Source organism: Clavelina lepadiformis, unplaced genomic scaffold (assembly GCF_947623445.1).
Source record: "Clavelina lepadiformis unplaced genomic scaffold, kaClaLepa1.1 scaffold_84, whole genome shotgun sequence".
Taxonomy (NCBI): domain Eukaryota; kingdom Metazoa; phylum Chordata; class Ascidiacea; order Aplousobranchia; family Clavelinidae; genus Clavelina; species Clavelina lepadiformis.
Genome location: NW_027508268.1, coordinates 2753 through 18855, shown reverse-complemented (window position 1 = coordinate 18855; position 16103 = coordinate 2753). Strand labels below are relative to the sequence as shown.

Sequence of the window (16103 nt, the reverse complement as noted above, 5' to 3'; positions counted from 1 at the left end):
AAATAGCAAATCTCCGTATCGAATTACTTTTTTCACAAAATTTCAGTCAGTCTCGGTACTTTTCGTGTGATAATTTCAAAATTTTAAAAAGTATGTGTTCAAAAATACATGTTAATTAATCCTTAATACTAATTTTAGCAATGTTGATCTTTTTGATACAGAAATTTCAAGTAAAATTGCAAGCGATTAACGTCACATATGTTTTTACATGGACTAACCTTTACCAGGGGCATAATAGCGGCAAGCATTGCGTTTGCAGCAGCATCTTTTACACAAAAAGTACCGGTACCGACAAAGTACGGTACTACTTTTTTTTAAATAGTACCGAATATCGGAATCGTCTGTATATTTTTTTCCAAGTACAAGTACCGTTATCGAGCTAAGGTACTTTCAGTTTCAAGTACCACCCACCTCTGAAGATCAGTTAATTGGTCAGTTTTTGAAGACCTGAAGCCACAGATGAAAAGCAGATGGCTAATTGGCTATGCAGTAATATTGGACCAATAAATTTTGTTTGAAAATAGAAGAGAAGATTTATTTTTAAAGCGATGATGAATATTATGTTTAGACGGTGTATGAAAGTTTACCAATTTTTCTGAATATACACAAGACATATAATCAAGTTATCCATAATTTCCAGGCTTTTTGGAAACTTTCCACTTGTCCATTTGCTTGCACATAAATATGTCATAAGTCAAACTTTTCTGAAAGGTTATACCTAACTATACTTGTTCATGAATTGAGGGCTTTAAATAAGCGACTACAGTGCTAGGAGTGTAATTAGAAAATTTCGGTATGGAAACTTTATCCTCCAAAATAAGCAGACAACTCACAAACGTGGACAAAAATTCCGAAGTCAGAATAGGTGGTAGCAAACCAATTTAGTCAACGAGCTTCACAAAGCATATGCATATCAGACAATGTATCAAATAGACAGCGTACAAGTAAATAAGTACTGTCAACGGGAAACTGTTATCAATATTCCTGGCATGCAAAGCATTCATGCAATTATTTTGTAAGTTTTGTAAATTTGAAACTATATTTGTTTATTATCGCTTAATAGTGACAGTTTTTGGGATATTTGGCCTATCATGACCAGAGATATCATAGGATATTTGATATCCATAATATTTACTATTCGGATTATGAATATATCCGGATATTTATACTTTAGTTAACCGGGTAACTAGATAATAAGCGATAAGCAATTTTTTACCTGATTTCTAGTAAAACGCTAAGTGTTGGTTCATGTCAAAATTGTGACGCAGTTTTGTTATAAAAAGACCATATATGTATACAAAAAATCAACAAACTATTAATGTCAACTAATGTCATCACTTAATGTTTTTTAGTGTTTTAATTTATTAAAAACAGAAGGGTACCACAGTCAACGCACAATTGTGAGGTGGATAAGATTGAAAAAAAAACAAATTTTTTGGTAATATTTTTTACTGTATTGGTTATGTAACACTTCATTTGCTCATACACGAAGCATTGCACAAACCTATAAAATCGACAAGGAAGCCTTTTACTAGGCTAGATCTAACTACAGTAACGTACATGGCAAAAAAAATACCCGACAAACTAGTATGGTATAGTATCACTGAGGAAAGTTTTTCTACAACTTTAAGTCGGCAATGATTCCTCGGCGCTCAAGCCTTCGCTATCAATCTTGTCTTTGAACAAGTTCTGATTGATACACGCATTTGTTATTATATTATAAATTTTTTGGTCTTATCCGAATTTCACACTGTTCATCGAGACCATTAAACATAAGCATTGTTTGCACCTTGCTTAAGGAAATTACAATGGTAGCGCAACTGGAATTCGAATCCGGTTCACATTTGGCCTTTGGTACTCAAACCCTGATGTAATGTGCACTTAAAGCAAAGTAAAACTCTCACATAACTTTTCAAGACTATGTTAGGTGTGTTGTAACTTGTCTCACATGCATTTCGACAAACGACAAGTCTTGGGTTCCAAACCATTAAAAAGTCAGGCCGTAGCCTATTGGAGGAGTAGGCATACCACCTATAAGCTTGAAGAGGTTAGTTTAAGGCATAAACAGTTTCTTTATTAAATTAACATGTTATAAGAACCTAACTCCATAGTTCTTGCGTGCAGTTAGAATTATCTAACACTAACACAGTGGCCGTCAGTTAACTACAAATTTCAACAAATACATTTACAAGGGAAGGTGTTTATTTGAAATTATGCACATGGTTTTACGCAAGGTAATTAAGCGAGTCGCATCTTCAAAAAAGGCCGTTTGACTAGTTTATTAGAGTTTTTTTCTCCAAGTCCGACAGACGTTCGTTCTGGTGATTCGGTCATCTAAGGCTCTCTGTTCGCATTAAAGCGTTCGCAAAAGCAAGCGCTTTTATATTGTGAAAATGAGGAGTTGAAATGTAGCCCGTGATAAGCATTGTTAGATTACTACAAAAATTTTCTCACGAATTTGTTCAAAACAAATAATTACATATTCATCATCAATTCAAGCTTTTATCAAAAATGTTAATCACGAGATAGAAAACACGTTACAAGAAGTGGTGTAATGAACTTGGAAAATGCCACGCAAGCCTACAACAAACAAATGAATCCTGTGATTCTTTTGCCATATTATGGGGCAAAGGGAAAAGTTACTGAAAGAGGACAACCTAGTTAAACAAAGATAAAAGAAAGTTCAAATCAAATAGGTCTATTTTAGGCTTGAAATTAACTCAATATTGTACGGTACCGTAGATATCGTATTACCAGCAAACGGTGATATAGAATAGACCAAGCGAATGTCTCTTAATGTTATTAATTGAAATGGAAAAATTATAGCCTATGTATGTTGTCTATCCAAAATATAAACAAACTTTGAAAGCTTACTGTTGTTTAACGTAGAGAAAACCAACTAAAAAGAAGTCTGCATTGCTAAAGATAGGCAAAACCAAAGTTAATTAAAAACATTAACATGTGTTTTTCTATTAACTTTGGGCAAAACAGCTGGTATTCTTCAACAAGTGTCACGTTACCAAAATCTTAATTCAAGCGTTTTTTTGTGCAAAACGTCCACTCTATTGCCATTCTTGTTTCCCAGCATATTTTAGCATTGCAACAATGAAATCTTTGGTGTCTTTCGTTACACCTGAAGAAACGAAGAAACTTTGCGAAGTCCCCTGTTAATTACTTATAATTAACCTTTAAAGTGCTACCTTGATTTACTTTCGCTTTTATAAAAACAACCAACAACTTTATTGCTTTATCTTCTGAGTCTTGCTGATAAAAACGAAAATATTTTTGTAATATAAGATGTCGTAGGCTCTCTGACGTAGGGTGTCCTCAGGTGACGTAGTCTGCAACTATTTAAAAACACCAATAGGAAAAATCTTATTGTTACCTGCTCCAATCAAATAACATTCTGGATTTACGGATGCCAGAAAATCGGCAGTACAAATTTGATTTGATTTTAGGTTTTATCGAATTGGTAAAAGGTTAACATCGTTTTAGTTTATTAGGTCGTAGTTTGTTGTGGCACTTGCAGTAGTCTTTGTTATCTGAACGAGAATTTTTCAGATTAAGTATTTTGGCGTTTTACATCTTTGTTATAAATAACAGAAAATCATGCGTGAAATAGTGCATTTACAAGCCGGCCAATGCGGAAACCAGATTGGTGCTAAGGTAAGGCTGCTAAGTCTAGTTTTGAGATAATCTTAATACCGGTATTGCAAAGGGCAACAAAAAAGTTTTTCAAGCTTTGTGTAAAATTTAAACGTGACATTTAGACCTATAATTATAGACAGTATTTTCAATGTAGACATAGGCCAGACAGCAGAGTTTGGCATAGGCGCACTCAATACTGCTTTTCATTAGCTTCAGTACCGCATTTAAGGTGCGCTATTTTGTATTAACGACTTGGACTTAACTTCTATGCAATCAATTTTTAATTGATTTAAAAAATTGAGTACGTCAAATTGTGTAATTGTGCACCTAAGTTCTTAATTCCATTGCGTAGGCTATGGCCATTCTTGCGTACCGCATTTTTCATTTTTGGTTGTTTATGGCAACCAAGATCTTGCTGAAAACGGCCATACGGTACTCTGCAATCCGGCTCATAGTTGCCTGTAGTTCGAACTTTGCTGCCGGTAAAAGTTGAGGCAAGCAACCTGTATGAAATTTGTTTAATATGGGTAAGCTAGCCCCAGACTCTGGACTAGGCCTATAGCCTAGCTGAAGCAGACCAAAGAATTTTTGACCAAAACAGTATTGTAGCTTACACCAGGAGTAAGGCAATGCGTCTAAAAAACAAAACAAAAAGGGAGAGACTAAATTGTCTTATAGTTTCTGTTGTAAAAGACTGCACCATGCCTGTGACCACTAACGCCATACAGGTTTGAGCTACTATAGTTGCAGTGCACACCAGGATTTTGCTTCTGCATACCCGAGATCTCTGTGAAAACTTCCATACTCTGTAGGCGAGGCGTTTAAATTTGCACTATCTGACTTTGCAAAAACATTTGTGTTCCATTTTGAAACTCAATTTACTTCATTTGGAGCAAACCCAGGGTCGTGACCTGAACTTGTGTAACAAAGTATATTTATTTACTGCCTTTATAACAATCTCAGCATATTGGTGTGAAGTCTTGTCCATAATCGACCTTCGTGGAGTGTGGTATCACTATAATAGTTTAGTAGTGTCAATGCCGTACTATGCATACTCGATTTATGGTTGTAGTAAGAGTTAACAAAGGAAGGTTATTACATCACATTACAAGCGTTAGTTTCTGCTATTGCCCAGTTTTGAAAAATAACAATGTGGGCTGAGCCAAATGCAGAATATTACACTCATTTCATTTGTATTTACATAGTGAATGCTGACATATAAAAAGCTAGTTATCAATGTTTTGCGAGCATAAAATATACCGAGGAAGTATAACATAAGTTGTACCAAATGTTTGTAACAGCAACTACGTTACTTAATTTTAGTAATTATTGTCGATCTGGTGCAACACTATCCACAGGCTAAATAAATTAAAATGTTTTTGTCGCAAAGCAAGCACTTGTGAAATTAACCCATTGAACACATTTTGGTGCCAAATGTATCAATTGTCGAGTGAGTTATCAAAAACAACTATTAAATTGCTTATGTTGTAACCGTCCATCAATTTGTGTGTGAGCAGGTTCACCATGGTTGTTAAAGCAAAATACAGAATAGACTAGATATGGACAGTGATGTAGTTGTGGTTTGTCAGCCCTGAACCACCAGTTTGCCAATATAATACCTACCCGTACAAATTATGGGGCAAAACCCTTGTCAATTCCAGTCAATTGGCTCATTCACCAACTTTCCTGTCAGGGACTGAGAAAAACCTTTACACGGCATCAACTTGGCGATCAATTTGAGCCTAAGATATACCTAGTTTCTTTTAGTGAAAATTCTGATGGAGAAACATTTTTTATTTGTTATTTTATAACATCGCCCAAATTTGAACCTGTTCACCAGTTCCACTGAACAAAAGTTTGCAGTAATTCATACCTTGCTAGCTTTTGCTGGCCCCTAATTACAGACTACTCCTATAATACACATACAGGCACTTAACTGAGGAAAGTTTTGCTCAAGTTAATCTCAGTAATAGTTCCTTGGCTACCTAGCTTGCTTTAGTGCAAGTTCTGATTATCACACAGTTTTTTGTGTTTTTCATCTTGGATTGCCGAAATTTAGAACTATTTATCAGTACTGCTGAATAAAATCTAGCGTCTTTCATACTTGCTCAAGGGTTTTACATGGGTAGCACGACTGAGAAATAAACCTTTTTTTACAAGACAGGCGCTTCAACCATCATGATACCATGCTGACAAAAATAAAAAAAGTGTTGGATACTTCCAGCCAAAATTTGTCAGTCTAACTATAAGTCAAAACTGCCCTTCGAGTTCATGGTATGGTTTACTATGAAAGTTAATAAAGTTGTTGGAAGTTAACCCTTCATGTTGAAGTTCTCATGTTAGTTCTCTTGTACCAGTAAAGTTAATTTGTTGCTTTGCAGTTTTGGGAAGTCATAAGTGACGAGCACGGAATTGATCCCACCGGAACTTACCATGGTGACAGTGACTTACAGCTGGAACGAATTAATGTCTATTATAATGAAGCAACTGGTGGTAAATATGTTCCGAGAGCAATTTTAGTCGACTTAGAACCAGGTACGATGGACTCAGTGAGATCTGGCCCATTTGGACAAATTTTCAGGCCTGATAACTTCGTGTTCGGTGAGTTTATTTCAATTTAAAAATGATTTTTTATTAATCTCATTAGGAGTAGTCTCTGTATCCTAGTTCCGGAAACTTAAAATACTGTTGCTTAAATTTAATGTTGATACTGTATAGCTCAATAGAATATTCTGTAACTGGTGATGTAGACTGCATGGAATAATATTGCAAGGACTGGTATACCACTTATTGATTTTGATTTAAATTTTATAGGACAAAGTGGTGCTGGCAACAACTGGGCTAAAGGTCACTACACTGAAGGTGCAGAATTGGTTGATTCTGTTCTTGACGTTGTTCGAAAAGAGGCAGAGAGCTGCGATTGTTTGCAAGGGTTTCAGTTGACTCATTCATTAGGAGGTGGAACAGGTTCGGGTATGGGAACACTCTTAATCAGTAAAATCAGAGAAGAATATCCAGACAGGTATTATGCTAGTAAATTTAATAACAAGCAATGCCAAACTTAATTATGATTTGCAAGAAGGCATATCCCTAAACAGAATGCCCATTTCTGTTCAGAATACTTAAATTACATTAGTTTGACGAGTGGATTAGCATTAGCAAAATGTTAAATTTTTCAGAATAATGAACACATTCAGCGTTGTACCATCACCTAAAGTCTCTGACACAGTTGTTGAACCATACAATGCTACTTTGTCTGTTCATCAATTGGTTGAAAACACTGATGAAACGTATTGTATTGATAACGAAGCTCTGTATGATATATGTTTTCGCACTTTGAAACTTACAACACCAACCTATGGTGATTTAAATCATCTTGTTTCTGCTACAATGAGTGGCGTAACCACCTGCTTGAGGTTTCCAGGTAACAACTTCCTGCAGCATAAAGTGTCAAACATAGAATGCTTTTCAGAGGTTTGAGCATACTTTTCACTTTTGCAGGTCAATTGAATGCAGACTTACGTAAACTGGCTGTGAACATGGTCCCATTTCCTCGTCTTCATTTCTTTATGCCTGGATTTGCACCACTTACTAGTCGTGGAAGTCAACAGTACAGAGCTTTAACTGTTCCAGAACTGACACAACAAATGTTTGATGCTAAAAACATGATGGCAGCGTGTGATCCTCGACATGGTCGTTATCTGACTGTTGCCACCATGTTCCGTGGCCGCATGTCCATGAAGGAAGTTGATGAGCAAATGCTTAATGTACAAAACAAAAACAGTTCATACTTTGTGGAATGGATTCCAAATAACGTGAAAACAGCTGTATGTGATATACCTCCACGTGGATTGAAAATGGCTGCAACATTTGTTGGCAATAGTACAGCCATCCAGGTGTGCTTAAATTTAAAGATTGTTTATTCTTTAAGGCGTACTGTTATACACTTATTTTAAAAACAGATGTGGGGTTATTTTATGTGCTTGTTTGAGAAGGAAGAGTTAGGCGGTTTTACTATATGTGGTGCTGGGTCATTTCTCCACTATAATTCAGACTAACAGTAATTATTATGACAAAATTAACAGAGATTAAATTATTGTCTTGCAATTATTTTATTGAGTACGTAATAAAAAAACAGGATATAGGATGATGCGCTGGGGTTAACTTTATTTTTAATTTCCCGACACAAGTTTTCGCAAGCATAAACTTGCTTCATCGGGTGTACAAATCTGCTTGAGTTGAGAAATAAAAAATAAAGTTATCCCCATAGTGTCATCTTATATTTTAGTTTTATATTACTGATTATACCTGGTTAACGTGTTTCAGTCTCCATCAAATCATTTTACTGAATTTATTAGTTTAAACTTGACCTAATTAAGTTTATATGTTAATTATAGGAGTTATTCAAGCGTATTTCTGAGCAATTCACTGCGATGTTCCGACGTAAAGCCTTTTTGCACTGGTACACTGGTGAGGGTATGGATGAAATGGAATTTACAGAGGCTGAAAGTAATATGAATGATCTAGTGAGTGAATATCAGCAGTATCAGGATGCCACAGCCGAAGAAGAAGGTGAATTTGATGAAGAAGAGGGTGAAGACGAGGAGGCTTAAAAGAAAATTGCAGAAACAATGTATTAATAATTTCTTAAAATAGCAGTTGAAAAGTGTGTGGTATCATTTTTGGTTAAATCACCTTTACCAAATTTAAATAAACTTCAGTGGCTTCAAATATATTTTATTTAGTCTAGGGGCACCATATCAAAATGGCGTTCGGATTTTCTTATTTTATAAAATGTCCCAAACACTTAGCTAAGTTTTTATTACTACATTTTGCAGCCATACTTTAAGCTTCCACCATTATGAGCTTGCTACGGTAACGGCTTTAGATCATTACACTATTAGCTACCATGGCTATGGGATATATCAAAAGAAACCCATTCTGTTGTTCTAATGTACCATAATTGTAATGCAGGGGTTTCCAACCGGTGGTGCGCGGAGCTTTTCAGGTGGTACGCGAGCAGCTCTCCGTTGCATGCGATATATAGTACTGTAGTATAACAATTTAATTTTGAGTTGCTAAAATATGCGAACAACACTTTTATTTCTTTCCGTACTAAATTCTCTGCACTCAGTAAGCTACTTTTGTCGATCTTGCTCCCTGCTGTCATTGTTATTAATACAATGCTGGTGTGCGAACTAAATGGTGTCTGTGACGAAACTATTATGTGTGCAATGTGAATGGTGTCTGTGACGAAACTATTACGTGTGCAATGTGGTCTGTGCAATTGCAGAATTGCGTTTATTCTGATGTTGGTTTTCCGACGTGTAGTGGCTGAATCCTGAACAGCATTACATTTTTGTATATTATATATATATATTACATTTTTGCAAATAGTGGTACGTGTTGACAATCCGTGGTGGCTAAGTGGTACGAGAACATAAAAAGGTTGGGAACCCCTGTTGTAATGTATCTGATGTCTCAGGTACCGTAACAGTAGTAACCTATGCTGCAACGAGGAGTGTAGTCAGTTCCATTAATTATCGTTATAGGGACACCTTATTTGCCAATAAAATAATAACAGGTTAGTCGCAATCATGGATCAGGAACAGCACACACATACATATATAGCGGAATGTCTTTGTGCATGTAATAGAACTATTGTTTATAATCCAGCTAACTATTTTACTTTTCAAGACTTGTCTGACATAATAACGCAAATATGCCTACGAATGTCTGAATGACATATCCTAGCTAAAGACAATACAACTTTCTTAATAACGTACACAATTTGTAACTTAATACGTCACTAAACCAGCACAGGCATAACTTGATGTGGAGAGACGTCTCAAAAAAGATCGTCTGTATTCCTCCTTGTCAGACAAATTGCGAACAAGGAATAAAATCAAAAAATGATAATTCTTCAGGCAAATAAACACGTCGTCCTGTCGCTACCTAGCGGACAGGGTGGTGAAAGCTACAGGCCTAGAAAGTCAATGGCGAAAAAATAATCAATACGGTATGACAGATAACTGGCAAGGATGGTTGAATTGATACATTGTTTTTCTTCTGACTCGATGTTATAATTTCTCGAACGGCGTGACAATGCATATTACTAGACGATAAAGTTCCCATTTTATTTATTATCAGACACAAAGGCTTTCACCTTTGGGTAAAGCTTACTGAATGCTACAATGCGCTGTCGTAACAAGTGAAAGGGTAAAAGAAAGATTGCAAACATTACAACAGTATATATATGGCACACCAATTCAAGCGAGGAGATTTATCTGAACGTCATTAAGGAGAATTTAAGTTTGATCAACAACGGAATTGCAAAATCCCAAAACAAAATTTCAGCATTTCGAAAACAACTCGTGACGTCACCGTCACGACAGCCTTATTTATTACTATCCGGTATCTGCGGTTCCATATTATTTTGAGCCGAAAATAGACCTATTTGAATTTAACTTTCTTTTATCTATCTTAGGCTATCCTCGTTCCCCAACTTTTAACCAGGTTCCATAATATGGCAAAATAATCACATGCATGGTTCATTTGCTGTAGGCGTAGGGCTACTCCTTCAGTAAGCTACAGCCTGACTTTTAAATGATTTACCACTCAGTACTTGTCAGATATGAAGTGAAGTCAACCGAGTCAATTTCCGAAGTCAATTTCCATGTTAAGACAAGTGAACTTCAGTCTTTTATAAACACTAAAACACAAGTCAAGTCTTTCTAAAAACCCCACTCGAGTATTTCCGTATATGGATTTAACCATTGTAAATGTGGTATGTTGGATTTAATGGCCGTACTAAGCATTAAGTTTATTTTTTGTATTGTTTATTCTTCGCTATTAACTGTGCGGAGCGAATATTAGGATGCTTACCGTTGTTGTTATAGCACAATAAAACACACGCTTAAAACATGCAAGATAGCAATAATGGAATTGTGCAATAAGATGGTAGGTTAGCATGGCCACCAAACCCACAAAATAGTTCCTAATTTTAACGAATTTACGACCAAAATAATACAATCAACGATTTAAAAGCATAAAATCATCATCAATCAATCATTATTATTTAGTTGCATTATTCTTGCACGTTTTAAGCGTTTGGGCGTTGCTACTTCTATCCGCTCATTGTTTGTCGGTGAAATCGTTATTTTATCACGCTCTAATGCAGCGGTTCCCAAACTTTTTTAATAACTGACCCCTTTCAAAATATTATCAAGCTTACGGACCCCTAAATTTTCAAGACTTATAGATTAAGCGTCACAATCAGCAAAAAAAAAACAAATCAAATCTCTTAACCAAATATGGAAACAATTGACGGCGCTACATTATTTTCGTACCTACGAGTTGTTGCCTTACATCCACGTGAAATTATTTGAATTTGTTATTTAATTCTGTCAATTTCCAGTGCACTCACGGACCCCCTGCAACCTTATCACGGTCCCCCAAGAGGTCCGTGGACTCCTGATTGGAAACCACGGTCTAATTGTTAGCATTTTATTATTCGTTCCCGCAAAGGCAATGACGAAAAATAAACAATATAATACAGTATCGAATAGTTCTTGTTCCATTTTTTTTAAGTTCTCGGCAATTCTTTCTAAAAGACAACAGTTGTGATGAGTATAAATACAGTTGACTGAGGATAGATCAGTAAAATGTAGCTGTTTGTTTGCTGTTTATACTTTGTTTATTCATAACTGTTTATTTGACTGCTGAGTGTTAGCTTACATAGTTATTATGAAGATGTTAAGCTTTCAATTTTTATTTTCAATTTGGCTCAATGTGCAATTTGCCAGTGTTTAATATTCATCATTCTAACTGCGCTAGCACTCTACTTCTACTGATTCAAACTCATAATCAGAATAAAATTTATAACTTCACGATGGGGGGTAGGTTTTGGACGGGGAACAGGTTTTGACACTACCCCGGTAAATATTGGTCGAGTCTGTCGTAGTTACTAAGTAGACTATACCACCGATCCCGAAGGTTACTTGGAACGTATTCCACCACTCTCATCGCCGTTTAAAATGCATGGAGCTCGTAGTATGGATGTGCTCAAGGAAGTAGGGAACTATGGAAGTGACCCTGAGTGTCGTTGCATAGCTACTCTCATACATGACCGTTTTTAAACAAACTTGGTATTGTTGGAATCGGGAAGACTTTACCTCGCGGTCGATGAATTTTACTTTGACAAACACCCAACACAGATTTCATTCCATGTACCGATTGTGAAACTTGTCCTATGTTAAACACGTAATTTCTTACCATGTGGTGTCGCAATTTCCATCGAACAACAACCAAGACGCAGGGAGGTTCTTATACTTTATTTGTGTATGTTTTAATTGTCCTTTGCTGAGTATTAATTGAAATATAGCCTACCACTCCAAACAAACGTTTTATTTTAAATTGTGTTTTTAGATGTGTGTGTTTTACTTTTCAGTTTCATTTTGAAGGTGTTATGGTTAGGTTAAGGTGTAGATCAGTGGTCTTTAACCTTTTTTGTGAAATCACCCCTTTTTCGGATTTCTGGGTCAAAATCGCCCTATGATAATTTTTCTACGAATATATTTGCTTTTTGCGATGTACAATATTCCTTGAAATTATCACAAAAGAGAAAGAACAATTAAAAACAAAGCAAGTATGATCTTATGAAATAATAGCGCGGTTAATAACATATGCATAATTATAACAGCAATTATAACAGCATCTTCCACCTCCTTAAAGAAAAAAAGTCGCCCCTCTAGTTCAAAAATTGTCACAATTGCACCTTGGGGAGGCGATCTCTCCCTCATTGAATAACCCTTGTGTAGATATTTTTGCACGTTGAAGATCTGGGTCAAGACGTACGTCATAAATTTTTAGGATTTTGTTTATTAAAGTGGTGTTATAGGCTCGTAAAACGCGTTTTTCAAATTTAGAAGGGAATTTCCCCCGGAAGTTGATAACGTAGAATGACACTTTTTTATGACGTCATCTATTTTTGACCCTACAATATGACAACGTCATAATGATTAGTGACGTCATAATTTAGTAACTTTGAGGTGGTGGTGCACTTCCATACTAGATCTAAATATTGTTTACTGATTCAGGTGTTTCCCCTTACTAAGAGCCACAATTATCCCAGCTGTTCCTGTTAGAACTACTGGCCAAGCGTTAAGGCAGATTATTGTCGTAGGTTTGTCTGCTGGTTAGGTTTGTTCACTGTTTGAAACCTAGGACCACGCCCCATAAACTTCCCTAAGGGCTGTTATCAAATTTAGGTTTTGTTTTAAACAGCAGTAAATAGAATCTTCTGGTGATCTTGTTGTTGCGTTGATTGAAGATGAATGTTCATTTATATTTTACGTTGCATGGCGATAGCCTGTAGGCTATTAGTTTGCTCCATAATGTGGTATGCTATTGGCAAAAATAAATTCTCCCTGTTTCTTAGTCAAATGAAATTAATCTTTTTTTATCCAGATCTTTTTTCTCCTCTTTTGTCTATTTTAGATCCAATTGAACGTGCAACCCATATTGTTCTGGAGACACCCATAAATTGCAATAAAGTGTTCATTGTTCAGTTAAAAAAAACGTCTTATTGTGATGATTTAAAGGATTTTGTGCAATGAGCTTTGAGGATTTCATGTTTACATGGACTGAAAAGTTTGGCAGATTTTGACTGGAATACATGCTCGAAAAAGCTAAAAGCTTGGTGTACACTGAACTGCGTTGATTCTCTATGTATTATAGATTAAAATTAAAGAAGACAAATTTAACTTTATGTTTGTCTATTGTAAATTAATGCATGCAAGATACATTTTGGCATGCATGTTAGAGTCTTATGTGTGTGTTTGCCCCACTTTCCATTATGATTGTTTACTGCAGCTGTACTGTCCAAATGGAGCAAAAGTTTGATTTGAAAATATTTATGGGGTACATTGGAAATTTGGGCCAATTAGCTCCTAAACAATGTGTTATAATTTATTTGCCGATGGAATTATTATTTTATCACTCAATAATGGTTAGCACTTTATTTTTCGTTCTTAGTATTTTGAAAGCTCTTAAGAAATATTATTATGCCACATAATTTTAGTTTCATCACCCAACCCTTTACTCGTCCAAGGAAGACAAGAAATAGGTAAGAAACATGTATGTTTTCGTAGTTTGCTCCGGCTAAGTTGTTGACATTGATTTTTTAAAAACTTTGTATCAGTGTACAAAGCTTCAAATTTTGCATTGGCATATTCAAGGTATTTATAAACATACTTGTATTAAAGATGCGCCAAAGTAAAAAAATGAAAGTGAATATTTGATTGGCTTATTTGAGACATGCAACTGGTTGAAAGAAAAGACACACAAACAATTAAAATTTTAACAAGGCATTATGCTAAGTACTAGGGATCTGCCGTGAGGATGATTAAATTATTAATTATTCACCTTCATGCAAATCCGATAATCATAAAGGTCGACTCAAAAAAATCCCTATTAAACTAAAAGTTACCTTAAATAGAATATCAATAATTAGATATAATGACAATGTTATTAAAATAGTTAAACTTATGAATCAAAATATGTTCCATTTTTATGCTATTTTAGTGAATTCACGACATCTTTTTGTTCTTTTTTGCTATATTTAACTTTAAAGAGAACTTTAAAGAGAACTTTCAGTTTACAAGTTTGAATTATCCTTATAAACAATGGGAGGATTCTTTCTGTTATTTTAGTCCCATTTTACATAAAATGATGATACAAATCTCTTAGTAGATTTACCTTGGAATAATAAAGTTTTCCACTGTAGTATGATATATTTTCAACTTGTTTTTGCTTTACATCAGTCTAGGTTTTCCTGAAAGTTCAGCTCATAGTGCCAATGCCAGCTTATACCATTCAAGATCTTTACAGCAGCTGTGTGATGAGAAAAAAGCCAAAAAGGTTTCTATAAAATTTTGGTCGTATGGAATAATAAAGCTAGAGCTTTGTGTTTTTTTGTTTCCCCCTTTTCTTGTATTTTTTGGTGTTTTTACTATTTAATTGTCTTATCTTTCATGAAAGAAGCTAATTATGCTTTAACCTGAAACCAACACATGGATTGTTATGCCCTAAGCGTGGCATGTATTATTGTGATACTTGTCTATTTACTATACTTAGATAAGAGTTATTTGATTTTTGTGTTGGTATTTGTTGTTCAAATCTTGGTAAAAATGAGGTAAAAATTAACATGTCCTTGAAATAACACTTTATGCCACTAGCTACCATATCACCATACTCATGTAGTAGCTGCATAAAAGTTAATTAGTTTTTATGTAACGAAGTTTTGGTTAACGTTTTTAAATTTCATACTAAAAATACTGTTCTTGTACTCATTCAGGTTAGATTTTACCGCAACGGAGATAGATTCCATCCGGGACTTGTTTATGCAATGTCCAGCACAAAACTTCGTTCATTTGATATGTTGTTGTCTGATCTCACCAGCCGTCTAACAGATAACGTTAATCTACCCCAAGGTGTACGGTTCATCTTTTCTGTAGATGGTTTGAAAAAGATAAATTCAATTCATGAGTTCGAACAAGGTATGAGGATGTACTGATTATACAACTATAAAGGTACAACCCTAACAATCTACTTATGATCAAATGCCTGTATGTCTGCCTGTAAGAGTAGCCTACTTAGTCATATTCACATTCCATACTAATTGCCATTTTGCTTCATCAGTCATTCTCAACACTTTCCATTGTAGGAGAAAGCTACGTCTGCTCGTCAAGTGATTTTTATAAGAAAATTAATTATGCACAGAACACTAACCCAAACTGGTGTGCCAATGTTCGAACTTGCAGTTCATCCTCACTAAAGTTGCGACAACAGGTTGGTGACTATCTCATTAATGAAGTTATGGTGTGGGTTGGAAAAATATAGTCTTTTTATCCTCAAACACATCAAACAAAATAATTAGGGCAATGATAATATTATTATGAACTGTATATTGTATCCCTAGAGCTTTGATTCACATTTGTTTACTGTCTGTAATTAATTCTTCCTTTTGGTTTTATGTTGACAATGCTTGGCTGGCATGATATACTCAGTCATGAACATTACATAAGAATTATTAGGTTTTTATCTCATGTGATTCTTTTTTAAATTTTGTTACAAGAGTTAGTCAGAGTTGTAAACTCGGTTTTTTTCCGCTTTAAAGGAATTAAATATATAGAAAGAATTTTTTTATAATAGTTTTGTGCATCATTGAATTTTCGAATTAATTATCTTCAATAACAACAGCATTGGCACAGTTTTAGCCAAAACACAAGAAACCTGTCAGAATTGGCACAAATTCAGTGACTTGAAGCATTTTCGGGAAGTATGCATTCAGTATGGTATTTTTGTTATAGCTCCAGTTCAATTGAAGTCTTTTGTTTGTCAGAGTTTTGAAATTTTTTGTAACAGTTGCCGTACTTTTTCGTTATTATGTGAAG

The 16103-nt window shown here is 35.1% G+C and overlaps 2 protein-coding genes across 3 annotated transcripts; both read left to right on the top strand.

The window, feature by feature from the left end:
• Positions 1-3463: 3463 nt before the first annotated feature.
• Positions 3464-8379, top strand: LOC143472695 (tubulin beta chain). Its single transcript, XM_076970013.1, has 6 exons — positions 3464-3666; positions 6030-6249; positions 6463-6670; positions 6828-7072; positions 7150-7544; positions 8046-8379. Exons 1-6 carry the CDS (start codon positions 3610-3612, stop codon positions 8259-8261), a joined length of 1341 nt encoding a protein of 446 aa, XP_076826128.1. The 5' UTR covers positions 3464-3609; the 3' UTR covers positions 8262-8379.
• A 4436-nt stretch (positions 8380-12815) lies between these two features.
• On the top strand, positions 12816-15498 carry LOC143472693 (serine/threonine-protein kinase DCLK1-like; the record flags this gene model as incomplete). Of its 2 annotated transcripts, none has more annotated exon segments than XM_076970011.1 (4): positions 12816-13774; positions 14477-14568; positions 15005-15206; positions 15374-15498. In XM_076970011.1, coding segments are annotated over 2 exon segments (276 nt in total), but the record flags the coding sequence as incomplete, so codon positions are not given.
• Positions 15499-16103: the final 605 nt, after the last annotated feature.